The sequence below is a fragment of the Limulus polyphemus genome, unplaced genomic scaffold, assembly GCF_000517525.1.
Source record: "Limulus polyphemus unplaced genomic scaffold, Limulus_polyphemus-2.1.2 Scaffold8547, whole genome shotgun sequence".
Lineage (NCBI taxonomy): Eukaryota > Metazoa > Arthropoda > Merostomata > Xiphosura > Limulidae > Limulus > Limulus polyphemus.
The window spans coordinates 1-11747 of NW_013674157.1; the positions used below are offsets into that span (position 1 = coordinate 1).

Here is an 11747-nt window from a genome sequence, read left to right on the forward strand (position 1 = left end):
ATGCTCTTGATCTTTTATCAGTGTCAAAGCTAGTGACCCTAACTTATTTTTTTAATCGTCACTGCTGAGTTAGTAAACTATCACTTAAATGAGCAAATCAATTTGAATTTTTGTTTCTTTATTACTAGCCGAGTTAGGAGACTATGATCCAGATGAGCATACTGGCAATTATGTTGCAGATTTCAAACTTCTCCTGAAACAAACACCACGTCTCGAAGAAAAAATAGCAGAAATACATCAGACTCATTTGAGGTTAATTATAGTTATGTTTTGGCTTTTTAGTAATGCTAAGCCTAAAAGCAGTGAAAATCTAATTATTAATAATCTGTACTAATTTTTTCTCAAAGTACTGATATACTAATATATCAGTATTTCATCCTAGGGTTTTACTGGAAGTAAAGAACAAGGATTATTAAACATCACATGATCTCTGAGTTTTTAGTGTGCTAACTACAGGAATAATAATGTTAGTTAAAATCGTATGTACGTCTAATGTCATGTTTGAGGCTTGGATGTTAGTAAACACGGTAAAAAGAGACAACATATTAGCATTTACTGATGATAACAATACCATCAAGTGTAACAGAACTGTTGACCAGGAGATAAGTTAGACGTAATGTTTGAGGCCTGGATGTTAGTAAACATGGTAAAAAGAGACAACATATTAGCATTTACTGATGATAACAATACCATCAAGTGTAACAGCACTGTTGACCAGGAGATCTGTGACCTAGATCATGGTAAACATAAGTTAATAACGTTGAGTGTGAAAATGTTGTTCTTTAGCTGTTTATTGACTCTATGCTGTAGTTAACTACTTAATGTTAACTGTTTAGCGGTCAGGTTATGGTGACTTTAAAAGTAAAAGGTTTTTAAAGAAGTGTCTACATTGTAGTTAACTACTTAATGTTATATGTTTAGCGGCCAGGTTCCAGCTGTGGCTGAGGTTAACTTTTTACATAAGGCGTGTCTTCTGGATACATATGGAGTTGATCCTCACCCTGTCAAGGTACTTCTTTATTGATAGATAAATAATTTATTGTAGCTGTTGTTAGTTTTGTGGTAGTGTAAAAATCAGGTTAAATTCTTATCATGAAAACGTGTTTATTTGGTAGTGATAAATGTCTATCACTGGTTTAGTACTTTCATGTGCATGTGTTAGACTGTCTATCACATGGTTTTTTCTTAAACTTCTGTTATTTGAAGTTCTAATAGCTGACAACAAATAACAAAACTTGTTACATCAGAAAGTACCACCTTTCATCAGACTAACACCACTGACCAGCTGTAAAAAGTACCACCTTTCATCAGGCTAACACCACTGACCAGCTGTAAAAAGTATTTATTTTGTGTAAAACGTGTTCCACTAGAACTACAGTTTATGTTGTGTAGTACATATGTTCCACTAGAACTACAGTTTATGTTGTGTAGTACATATGTTCCTCTAGAGCTACAGTTTATTTTGTGTAGTACGTATGTTCCATTAGAACTACAGTTTATGTTGTGTACTACATATGTTCCTTTAGCTACAATTTATGTTGTGTAGTACATATGCTCCACTAGAACTACAGTTTATGTTGTGTAGTACATATGTTCCTTTAGAGCTACAATTTCTGTTGTGTAGTACGTATGTTCCATTAGAACTACAGTTTATGTTGTGTAGTACATATGTTCCACTAGAACTACAGTTTATGTTGTGTAGTACATATGTTCCATTAGAACTACAGTTTATGTTGTGTAGTACATATGTTCCTCTAGAGCTACAGTTTATGTTGTGTAGTACATATGTTCCATTAGAACTACAGTTTATGTTGTGTACTACATATGTTCCTTTAGAGCTACAATTTATGTTGTGTAGTACATATGCTCCACTAGAACTACAGTTTATGTTGTGTAGTACATATGTCCCTTTAGAGCTACAATTTATGTTGTGTAGTACGTATGTTCCATTAGAACTACAGTTTATGTTGTGTAGTACATATGTTCCACTAGAACTACAGTTTATGTTGTGTAGTACATATGTTCCTCTAGAGCTACAGTTTATTTTGTGTAGTACGTATGTTCCATTAGAACTACAGTTTATGTTGTGTAGTACATATGTTCCATTAGAACTACAGTTTATGTTGTGTAGTACATATGTTCCATTAGAACTACAGTTTATGTTGTGTAGTACATATGTTCCTCTAGAGCTACAGTTTATGTTGTGTAGTACATATGTTCCACTAGAACTACAGTTTATGTTGTGTAGTACATATGTTCCTCTAGAACTACAGTTTATGTTGTGTAGTACATATGTTCCTTTAGAGCTACAATTTATGTTGTGTAGTACGTATGTTCCATTAGAACTACAGTTTATTTTGTAGTTTGTTCTACAGTAGTTGTTGTTTATTTTGTGTGTTATATTCTACTGTACTTATAGTTTATTTTGTGTGTTATGTACTACATAGATGTAGTTTATTTTGTGTGTTATATTATACTGTACTTATAGTTTATTTTGTGTGTTATGTACTACATAGTTGTAGTTTATTTTGTGGTTTGTTCTACTGTACTTATAGTTTATTTTGTGTTATGTACTACATAGATGTAGTTTATTTTGTGTGTTATATTCTACTGTACTTATAGTTTATTTTGTGTGTTATGTACTACATAGATTTAGTTTATTTTGTGTGTTATATTCTACTGTACTTATAGTTTATTTTGTGTGTTATATTTTACATAGTTGTAGTTTATTTGTGTGTTATGTTCTACAATAGGTGTAGTTTATTTTGTGTGTTATGTTAATATTAAGTTGAAAAAAGGTTTTGTGATATAACAGTTAAGATGTTGCTCGTAATGTGAATGATTGCATAATAAGAATATCAGTAGATATATCCCGTTGTTACGGCATCAGTAGATATATCCTGTTGTTTCACAGGATCATACAAGTTACTTTTCTGATGTTTCTTACAGGACCATAAGGGTAACCAGCTATACCTGGGAATAAACCACGCTGGAATCTTAACTTTCCTTGGTAGTCGGAAAACGCATCACTTCAAATGGTAGGGAAAGGATGTTTGATTAGAATAATTCTAAATTTTTGTTGACGAGTTGTAATTATACATGTATATGTGTAGGAGTGTTAAAATAGTTTCTGTATTTAATTATGCAATCCAGATTAAAAAGTGACACATTTTTTTTGTTAAAATCTTTTTGTTTTTCAGGCTGGATATTCAGAGAATCAACTTTGAAGGAAAAATGTTCATCATCCATCTTCTCATCAGTGAAGTAAGTCATCGGTTTTGGTAACCACAATCCTAAGATACAATCATTTGCACATACATGTGCACACAGACAGACATATAGCATACAGTTTATTTTGATATACATACGTGTTTGTCTTTCCTGTATGTACTCATGTACACAAGTATCTGTACTGTGTAAATCTTATTCTAAGTTGTATACTGATTGTCTGGACTTTTTTAGGTCCATCTTTCTTATTCTAAGTTGTATACAATGTTTCTGAACTTGTTAGGTCCATCTTTCTTATTCTAAGTTGTATACAATGTTTCTGAACTTGGTAGGTCCATCTTTCTTATTCTAAGTTGTATACAATGTTTCTGTACTTGTCAGGTCCATCTTTCTTATTCTAAGTTGTATACAATGTTCTTACTTGTTAGGTCCATCTTTCTTATTTAAGTTGTATACAATGTTTATTGTGTTTAGAAGATTGAAACAAGAAATTATAATAATAACATAAATAGGTTACTCTGATAAACAGCGGTGTGTTTTTGTTAGAGTTTAGCTGTACTTTTATTGCTGATAAATCAAATGTTCTCTGCTATATAAGGTTCTAGTTTTCTGTACAGAATGTTTTGTATTTCAAATTTTTTTTATATGTTACTCGTCATTAATAACAATTTCTCCCCCCCCCCCCCCCCAACAATGCCTCACTCTACAGGATGGTAGGACTAAGGTAAGCTTTTGGTTTTATTTAAGCACCATCATCTGTTTAGCATCTCATAAAAAAAAAGGTTTTATTCAGTCTTTAACACTTGTGTTATTGTTTTATTGCATGTAGCAACTGACCATTGGTCATGACATTATATAGTTTTTATGGTGAGGTTTAATTTTACTTCTCACAGTGTTAACATGTGATTATTTAGAAATACTATTCTTACAGTTTGCATCTGGAACTGTCATTTTTAGCAATAAAGTGTTTTAGATTTTGACCTCAAACAAATAAACATGTACCTGTTTTTCTCTTTTTGACTAAAAACCCAAATTAGGTCACTGAGGAGGTGGTATTAACTTTGTGAAATTTCATTAAGTTTCTACTCTAAAAGTCCAGTAAGATAATACACTTCTTTAACCTTGTGGGCACAAGAGGGGGGTCAAACTGTGCATGCTCTGACATTGGACAGTGTGCCATACTTAATTAGAGTTAGAGTTACCCTGCATTACTGATTTTGCAATAGTACGTAAAATACCAGAATAGAGGAAAAAATACTGTAGGGTATTCATGTAGAAGGTTCTAGAGGTTATGTAAATACAACAAATACCAGAATACAGGAAACAATACTGTAACAATACTGTAATATTCATGTAGAAGGTTCTAGAGGTTATGTAAATTCAACTTGCAAACTGTATGATGGACAAATGTAATGTTATTCTTCACATGAATTTCTCCTTACACACTGACTTGTCAGAATCACACTGACGTATCTTTAGTAGAAAAAATTTAGTTACTTCTCTGATGCACAACAAAGTTCTAGTGTTGAATAAAGATGAGCTTCATAAATTCAGAATTATAGTCAACATTACATGTCTACTACGGGGGTTGGTTCACAGGGCTGACCTTGTGGTCATTCACACAAATCATGACGTATTTCTATTAAAATTATAGCTGATATAATAACACGATTGTCTTGTTTCAGTTCATGAAATACTGATTTGTTGTTAGTGTAAGTTATTGATGTATGACCTCTGCTATTGAAATACTGACTTGTTGTTAGTGTAAGTTATTGATGTATGATTTCTGCTATTGAAATACTGATTTGTTTTAGTGTAAGTTATTGATGTATGACCTCTGCTGTTGAAATACTGACTTGTTGTTAGTGTAAGTTATTGATGTATGACTTCTGCTATTGAAATACTGACAGAGGAAACATCTGATCGGATTCAAATGTCCAACTCAAGCAGCCTGTAAACACTTGTGGAAATGTGCTTTAGAGCAGCGATACTTTTTTGCGTAAGTAAGCAGTTCCTACTTCATTTTGGCTAATGTGAATAATATTAACAATATACTTTGAGTGAATTGTGTTATTTGTAAAAGGACGTTTTATTTAGTGTCAAGATTCAAAGACATTTCATATAAAATCAGGAGTATATGACTCAGCACATGGAGAATTGTTACACCAAAAACCTAGTCTTAGTACATGTATTTCAACTTAAAATAAGGTCAGCATATAAGAAGTCTAATTCTTTTCTGTGTTTACTTAATATAACTTTGGTTTGGATCAGTTGCAGTCTTTTTAACTTAGGTTTAATTTTCTGTTTTTAAAAAAGAATCCTTACTTATAGAATCAAATGCTGTCAACTTCCTTAATATTATTGTGTAACCTATTCATGTTTCATGTGTAATGTTATGTTTTGTTTTGCTGAAAAAATGTATGTTTGGCAAGTAAAATATTTTGTTTTTTGTTATAAAACAGGGCTGAGTCGTCAGCTGAGGTCCCATCAGTCACTACTGGAGGAGGTCTGTTTTCTCGAGGTTCAAAGTTCAGATATAGGTGTGTGTAACAGCAGTTGATGTTAGTAATTTTTCAGGTACAGATGTGTAAAGAGCCAATGTTTGTATTGTTTTAAGTACAGGTGTGTAAAGACAGCCAATGTTAGTAATGTTTCAGGTACAGGTGTATAACAACAGCCGATGTTTGTAATGTTTTAGATAGAGGTGTGTAAAGACAGTTGATGTTTGTAATGTTTTAAGTACAGGTGTATAAAGACAGTTGGTGTTTGTAATGTTTTAAGTACAGGTGTATAGAGACAGTTGGTGTTTGTATTGTTTTAAGTACAGGTGTGTAAAGACAGCCGATGTTAGTAATGTTTCAGGTACAGGTGTTTAACAACAGCCGATGTTTGTAATGTTTTAGATAGAGGTGTATAAAGACAGTTGATGTTTGTGATGTTTTAGATAGAGGTGTGTAAAGACAGTTGATGTTTGTAATGTTTTAAGTACAGGTGTATAAAGACAGCCGATGTTTGTATTGTTTTAAGTACAGGTGTGTAAAGACAGCCGATATTAGTAATGTTTCAGGTACAGGTGTATAACAGCCGATGTTTGTAATGTTTTAGATAGAGGTGTGTAAAGACAGTTGGTGTTTGTAATGTTTTAAGTACAGGTGTGTAAAGACAGTTGATGTTTGTAATGTTTTAGATAGAGGTGTGTAAAGACAGTTGGTGTTTGTATTGTTTTAAGTACAGGTGTGTAAAGACAGCCGACATTAGTAATGTTTCAGGTACAGGTGTATAACGACAGTCAATGTTTGTAATGTTTTAGGTTCATGTGTGTAACAGCAGTTGGTGTTTGTAATGTTTTAATGTGTAACAACTGTCATTGTTAATTATGTTTTAGGTAAAGATGTGTAGTGATAATTAACATTTGTATTGTTTCAGGTGCAGGTGTGTAACAACAGTCTGTTTGTATTGTTTTAGATACAGGATTGTAATAAGGTCAGAATTTAGGTACAGACATGCAGTACAAGATAAAACATATTAGGGATCATTAATTGAGTCAGATAACTAACAGAGTAAAGCTTAACAAATGAAGGTCAAATAGATAGGTATGAGAGGCTCAATACTCAAACAGAAATGTAAGAAGGGTAAAGTTTAAATGTAGGTATGCAATCTGGGTCAGCATGTGGACTGAAGTTCATGTAACGATGTTTAATAGGAGTCAGCATTTAGAATAATGTATTAAACAAGATAAACGAGGACTGAAGTTCATGTAACGATGTTTAATAGGAGTCAGCATTTAAAATGTATTAAACAAGAGTAAACGAGGACTGAAGTTCATGTACGATGTTTAATAGGAGTCAGCATTTAGAATAATGTATTAAACAAGAGTAAACGAGGACTGAAGTTCATGTAACGATGTTTAATAGGAGTCAGCATTTAGAATAATGTATTAAACAAGAGTAAACGAGGACTGAAGTTCATGTAACGATGTTTAATAGGAGTCAGCATTTAGAATAATGTATTAAACAAGAGTAAACGAGGACTGAAGTTCATGTAACGATGTTTAATAGCAGTCAGCATTTAGAATAATGTATTAAACAAGAATAAACGAGGACTGAAGTTTATGTAACGATTTTTAATAGGAGTCAGCATTTAGAATAATGTATTAAACAAGAGGAAACGAGGACTGAAGTTCATGTAGCGATGTAGCAAGTAACAGAAAAGTTTTAGCTTTGTGAATATTTTTATATCAAATGAAGACATCTTGGCTCCAGTAATGAAATGGGTAATATGTTGTTTTTCACTCATTTTTGCATTTCTTCTCTATATCATAGAAAAAACAAGGTTTCTCTTGGTACATCACAAAACATATCTTGTGAGTCATATTGTTTTTGTACATCTTTTCTACTTCATAGAGAAACACCTTCTTTTGATATGTCAAGAAAAATAGCTTGTAATGAGTCGTATTTCATTAGTCACTGATTTTTCTAAATCTTCCGTATATTATAGAAAAATAAGACTTAGTACATCAAGAAAAATAACTTATCATCAGCCATATCATATTCATCACTGGCGTTTTGTGTCTCGGTTCTATGTTATATTTGTGTTTGTACAAAACTAAAGCAGTGTACCACCATATTGTATTTCTTCTGCATCTGTATTCTGCTGCCAGACTTTGTCTTAGATGTGAAAGTTGTCTTATCGAATTAACAGGTAAAATAAAGTTTATGTCTATTATAAGGAAACAAGTTTACATAGATATAAGTTTTGAAGGAAGTGGTCCTGATAAACTTATTGTTCCCTAATAGTGGATATAAAGTTTATCTCCTGGAATTTAATGATAAATATTTGGTACTGTATAAAATTACTGACTTATTGCAAATATCCCATGAACAAATGAATTTTTGCTTCAGCACAATTCTTATTGATTGTACGATGTAGCAAAGAAACTAGAAATATCTAACTAATGTCAGAAATGTTGTATCAGTGAATAATCTGTGGTTCTTTTCTCAGTGGTCGTGTAGAAAAAGAAGTTATTGAACTGATGGAAAACTTTCAGCGTGACCCACCTCAGTTCCAGCGAAGTTTTATGCATACTTCATCTTTTCGTCACAAGAGCGAATCATATCCAACCACACCAGCCACGCCATCTAAGGATTATGAAACAGGTTAGGTTTCAGTTTTGTCTTGTACGGTGAGTTTAAACAGAGCACAACCAATAAAACCGAGAATATCTTGTGTATTTATTACAGTGTATAATTGATGAAGTGCTGGTTTCAGTTTTGTTTTCTCTATATTTCATAAACTAAGGTTTAGGTATTGTTTATTACGCTATTTAAGTATTAAAGGTTTGGTTTCAGTTATATCTTGTAGATATTGCTCAACTACAGTTTAAACATTTTATTTTATTTACGTGTGAATGATTATATTTTGTGTTTTTACAGCATGTGTGGGAGTTAAGTGTGAGTTCTTTTTTAAGGGTTACAGTACTCTTTCTTCATATATACATGTACTTATTTTAAGGTTTCAAGTTCTCTCAACAGTAATGTTTAGCATGATCAGTAACTGTTTGCCAATTTAAGCATGATCAGTAACTGTTTGCCAGTTTAAGCATGCTCAGTAACTGTTTGCCAGTTTAAGCATGCTCAGTAACTGTTTGCCAGTTTAAGCATGCTCAGTAACTGTTTGCCAGTTTAAGCCATGCTTAAACTGGCAAACAGTTACTGATCATGCTTAAACTGGCAAACAGTTACTGATCATGCTTAAACTGGCAAACAGTTACTGATCATGGCAAACAGTTACTGATCATGCTCAAACCGGCAAACAGTTACTGATCATGGTTAAACTGGCAAACAGTTACTGATCATGGTTAAACTGGCAAACAGTTACTGATCATGGTTAAACCGGCAAACATTTACTGATCATGTTTAAACCTGCAAACAGTTACTGATGGTTTGAGCATGATCAGTAACTGTTTGCAGGTTTGAGCATGATCAGTAACTGTTTGCAGGTTTAAGCATGATCAGTAACTGTTTGCCAGTATCTTTATCCATATAGTTATCAAAATTGTGTAAAAGGTTTCTATACTTGGCTATGAGATCAAGACAGTATCTGTCCAACGTTGAACTGTGTTAATTTTGCTCTTTGATGGCCATATGTGGTCAGGGAACTAGTAGAAGGACACTATCACACTTGTTAAGTTGTTTATTAGTTTATAGGACCGTTTGGTGCGTAAATGATATGGAGATTCTGGAAACCATTATTTCCTTGTCTGCTGCTGGGACTTGTCAGATGATGTGCCATTTTAAGCTGTAATGGAGCTTACAATTGAATATTATCTCTGAAGTCTCTGATCCTTCCTTTAGTTATGATCAAATCTGACATATCGGATTTTCTTCATACAAAGTCTCTGAATTTGTGACTTAGCTGTGGTTTGAAATTTTAAATGTACTTTAGAATACCATAACACTTACTAGGGTCATGTAACAGGGCAAAACGGCTTTAAACTTCTCATCCCAATTTTGCTTTTATTTACTCTAGGGTGAAATTTGAGTCGCTTTCAGCTCAGTAGGTCACCAATGACAAAAGTGACAAATGGTATCATCAAACACTTGGTTTTCGAACTCTCACCATAAACCAATCAAATCACTTAGACACTACACCACACACTTATGCAGGGGGAGTTTGAGGGGGTTTGGTAGAACCCCCAGTTTTGGTGATGTAAAAATATTATGCTTATGTAGTTATAGAGCAGTTGCTTACGGTATTTAGCCCTATATTGACGAGCATCCTTTACTGCTCATGTCATGAGGTTTTAGTGTCTTACATTCAAAATTTTATTGATCTACTTTTTGTTTATGTTATAGCAATTAAATCATAAAGCATAAAATCATAGCTAGTAATCTATATTTTAATAGTATACAAGTTTTAAGTTCTTAATTTTATAAGGCACTATTTTAAAAAATCCTGAATTTCCCTTCTCTAGGTATCTTCTCTTCTCTATTTTATCCACCATCCCTCCAATAAGTACGAAATTAAATGTACATTACTCACTATAAAATCATCATTGCTCAGGCAAATCATAATTTTTATAGCCTTCAATTTTGTTTGTTTACAGAGCCATCAAATAGAAAATCAGACCCCACTTGCCACACCTACCTGTCACATCCTCTCTATCAGGATTTGTTAATAGTTCTCTCTTATGTTTAATTCTATATCATCTATAACCAATAGAAAGCCAAGGTTTTCATCTACTAAATGACGTATTATATAATGTTATTTTCTGAACAGAGAATTGTCAATTTCAATCAGAGTACAAACATCGTTCCTGTGGGAAAGTTAACAACTAGCTTGGATGAATTTGTAACGGTTCTTGTCGCACAGTTAGAAAGCCAGAAAAATTGTGAGAATTAGGGGAAATTGTCTACTTTTTGCATGTTATTAGTCTGTTTTCTAGTGTATTATTAAATTAAATACAAATTATTTATTGCATTACTATCATAAGTATAAGAAAAAGTAGGGTTAAGTGTCATCAACAGCAAGAAGAAAGAAGATTTGGGTAAGTACTTTATTCCTTGTTTTTTATTATAAAAGTAACTAAAATGTAAAAGTTAGGTTAGTTAGGTGAAATGAATAATAATATAATAAAAATGTTTCACGAGGCACGCACGTGAGCAGCTTGTAGTAGATAGTGGGTAATTTAATTTGATAGTGTAATGTGAGCTGAGTAATTTACAACTTATAATGATGGAAATAGTAGTAAGACACAGTTAAAAGGATAATAAAACAATAAAATTTAATTATAAATAGATGTATACTGTTATGAGTATAAAGCTACTTAGGATAAACAAATGTAGTTTCATGTTACAATTCTAGAAAGAAAAAAAGGGTAATTTAGATTTATTTCAATTTTTATTTTGGTGGTTATGAGATCGGTCAAATTGATTAACATTGTATTGAGTTAGGGTAGAGAAAATAACAAATAAAATATACACTTTTACTGAAAAAAAAAAACTGAAATTTATTCAGGAGGTTTAACAGATTACACAAATCAAATATGAGATTGTTGAGATGAATAAAAGTATTTTAATCTTAACATGAAAATCATGTTGCACACAGACAATTCAAAACAAATACTCAATATATTCATGGATAAATCTTTTTTTTTTTAGTTTATTTAAAATGCTTCACAAAGATATTAATTTTTGTTTGTGAAAGACACAATGTTTGTTGAAAGACTAGCAAATTTTGTACAGATATACACACTTTATAATTTCAAAGTATTGTTATAAGAGAGGATATGACAGGTGGGCATGGCCAGTTGATCTGAATTTTAAGTTTATGACTTCGTAAACAAAGGAGATCGTAGGCTATGTGACCTTAATAATATCTATACTACTAGACACCTAATTTTTCGTCATTTAAGTGATTTATGCTAACTAATTTGTGTTCACAGAGCACTATATAAATGAAAATGGTCCGCACACTAATTATCTTGTGGTACAACATGCCTAGAATTTAAGGTTCCCTCG

General features: G+C 32.3%; 1 protein-coding gene across 1 annotated transcript in view; it reads left to right on the forward strand.

Moving 5' to 3' along the window:
• Window positions 1-118: 118 nt before the first annotated feature.
• The window catches only part of LOC106475417 (FERM domain-containing protein 3-like), a gene marked incomplete at its 5' end in the record, with an annotated part of 15837 nt that continues 4208 nt past the window's right edge, over window positions 119-11747 (forward strand). The window contains 8 exons of the mRNA XM_022379529.1: window positions 119-252; window positions 922-1009; window positions 2950-3038; window positions 3201-3264; window positions 3938-3952; window positions 5139-5227; window positions 5691-5768; window positions 8230-8384. Coding sequence (XP_022235237.1) covers window positions 119-252; window positions 922-1009; window positions 2950-3038; window positions 3201-3264; window positions 3938-3952; window positions 5139-5227; window positions 5691-5768; window positions 8230-8384 — 712 coding nt within the window. The remainder of the gene's footprint in view (window positions 253-921; window positions 1010-2949; window positions 3039-3200; window positions 3265-3937; window positions 3953-5138; window positions 5228-5690; window positions 5769-8229; window positions 8385-11747) is intronic.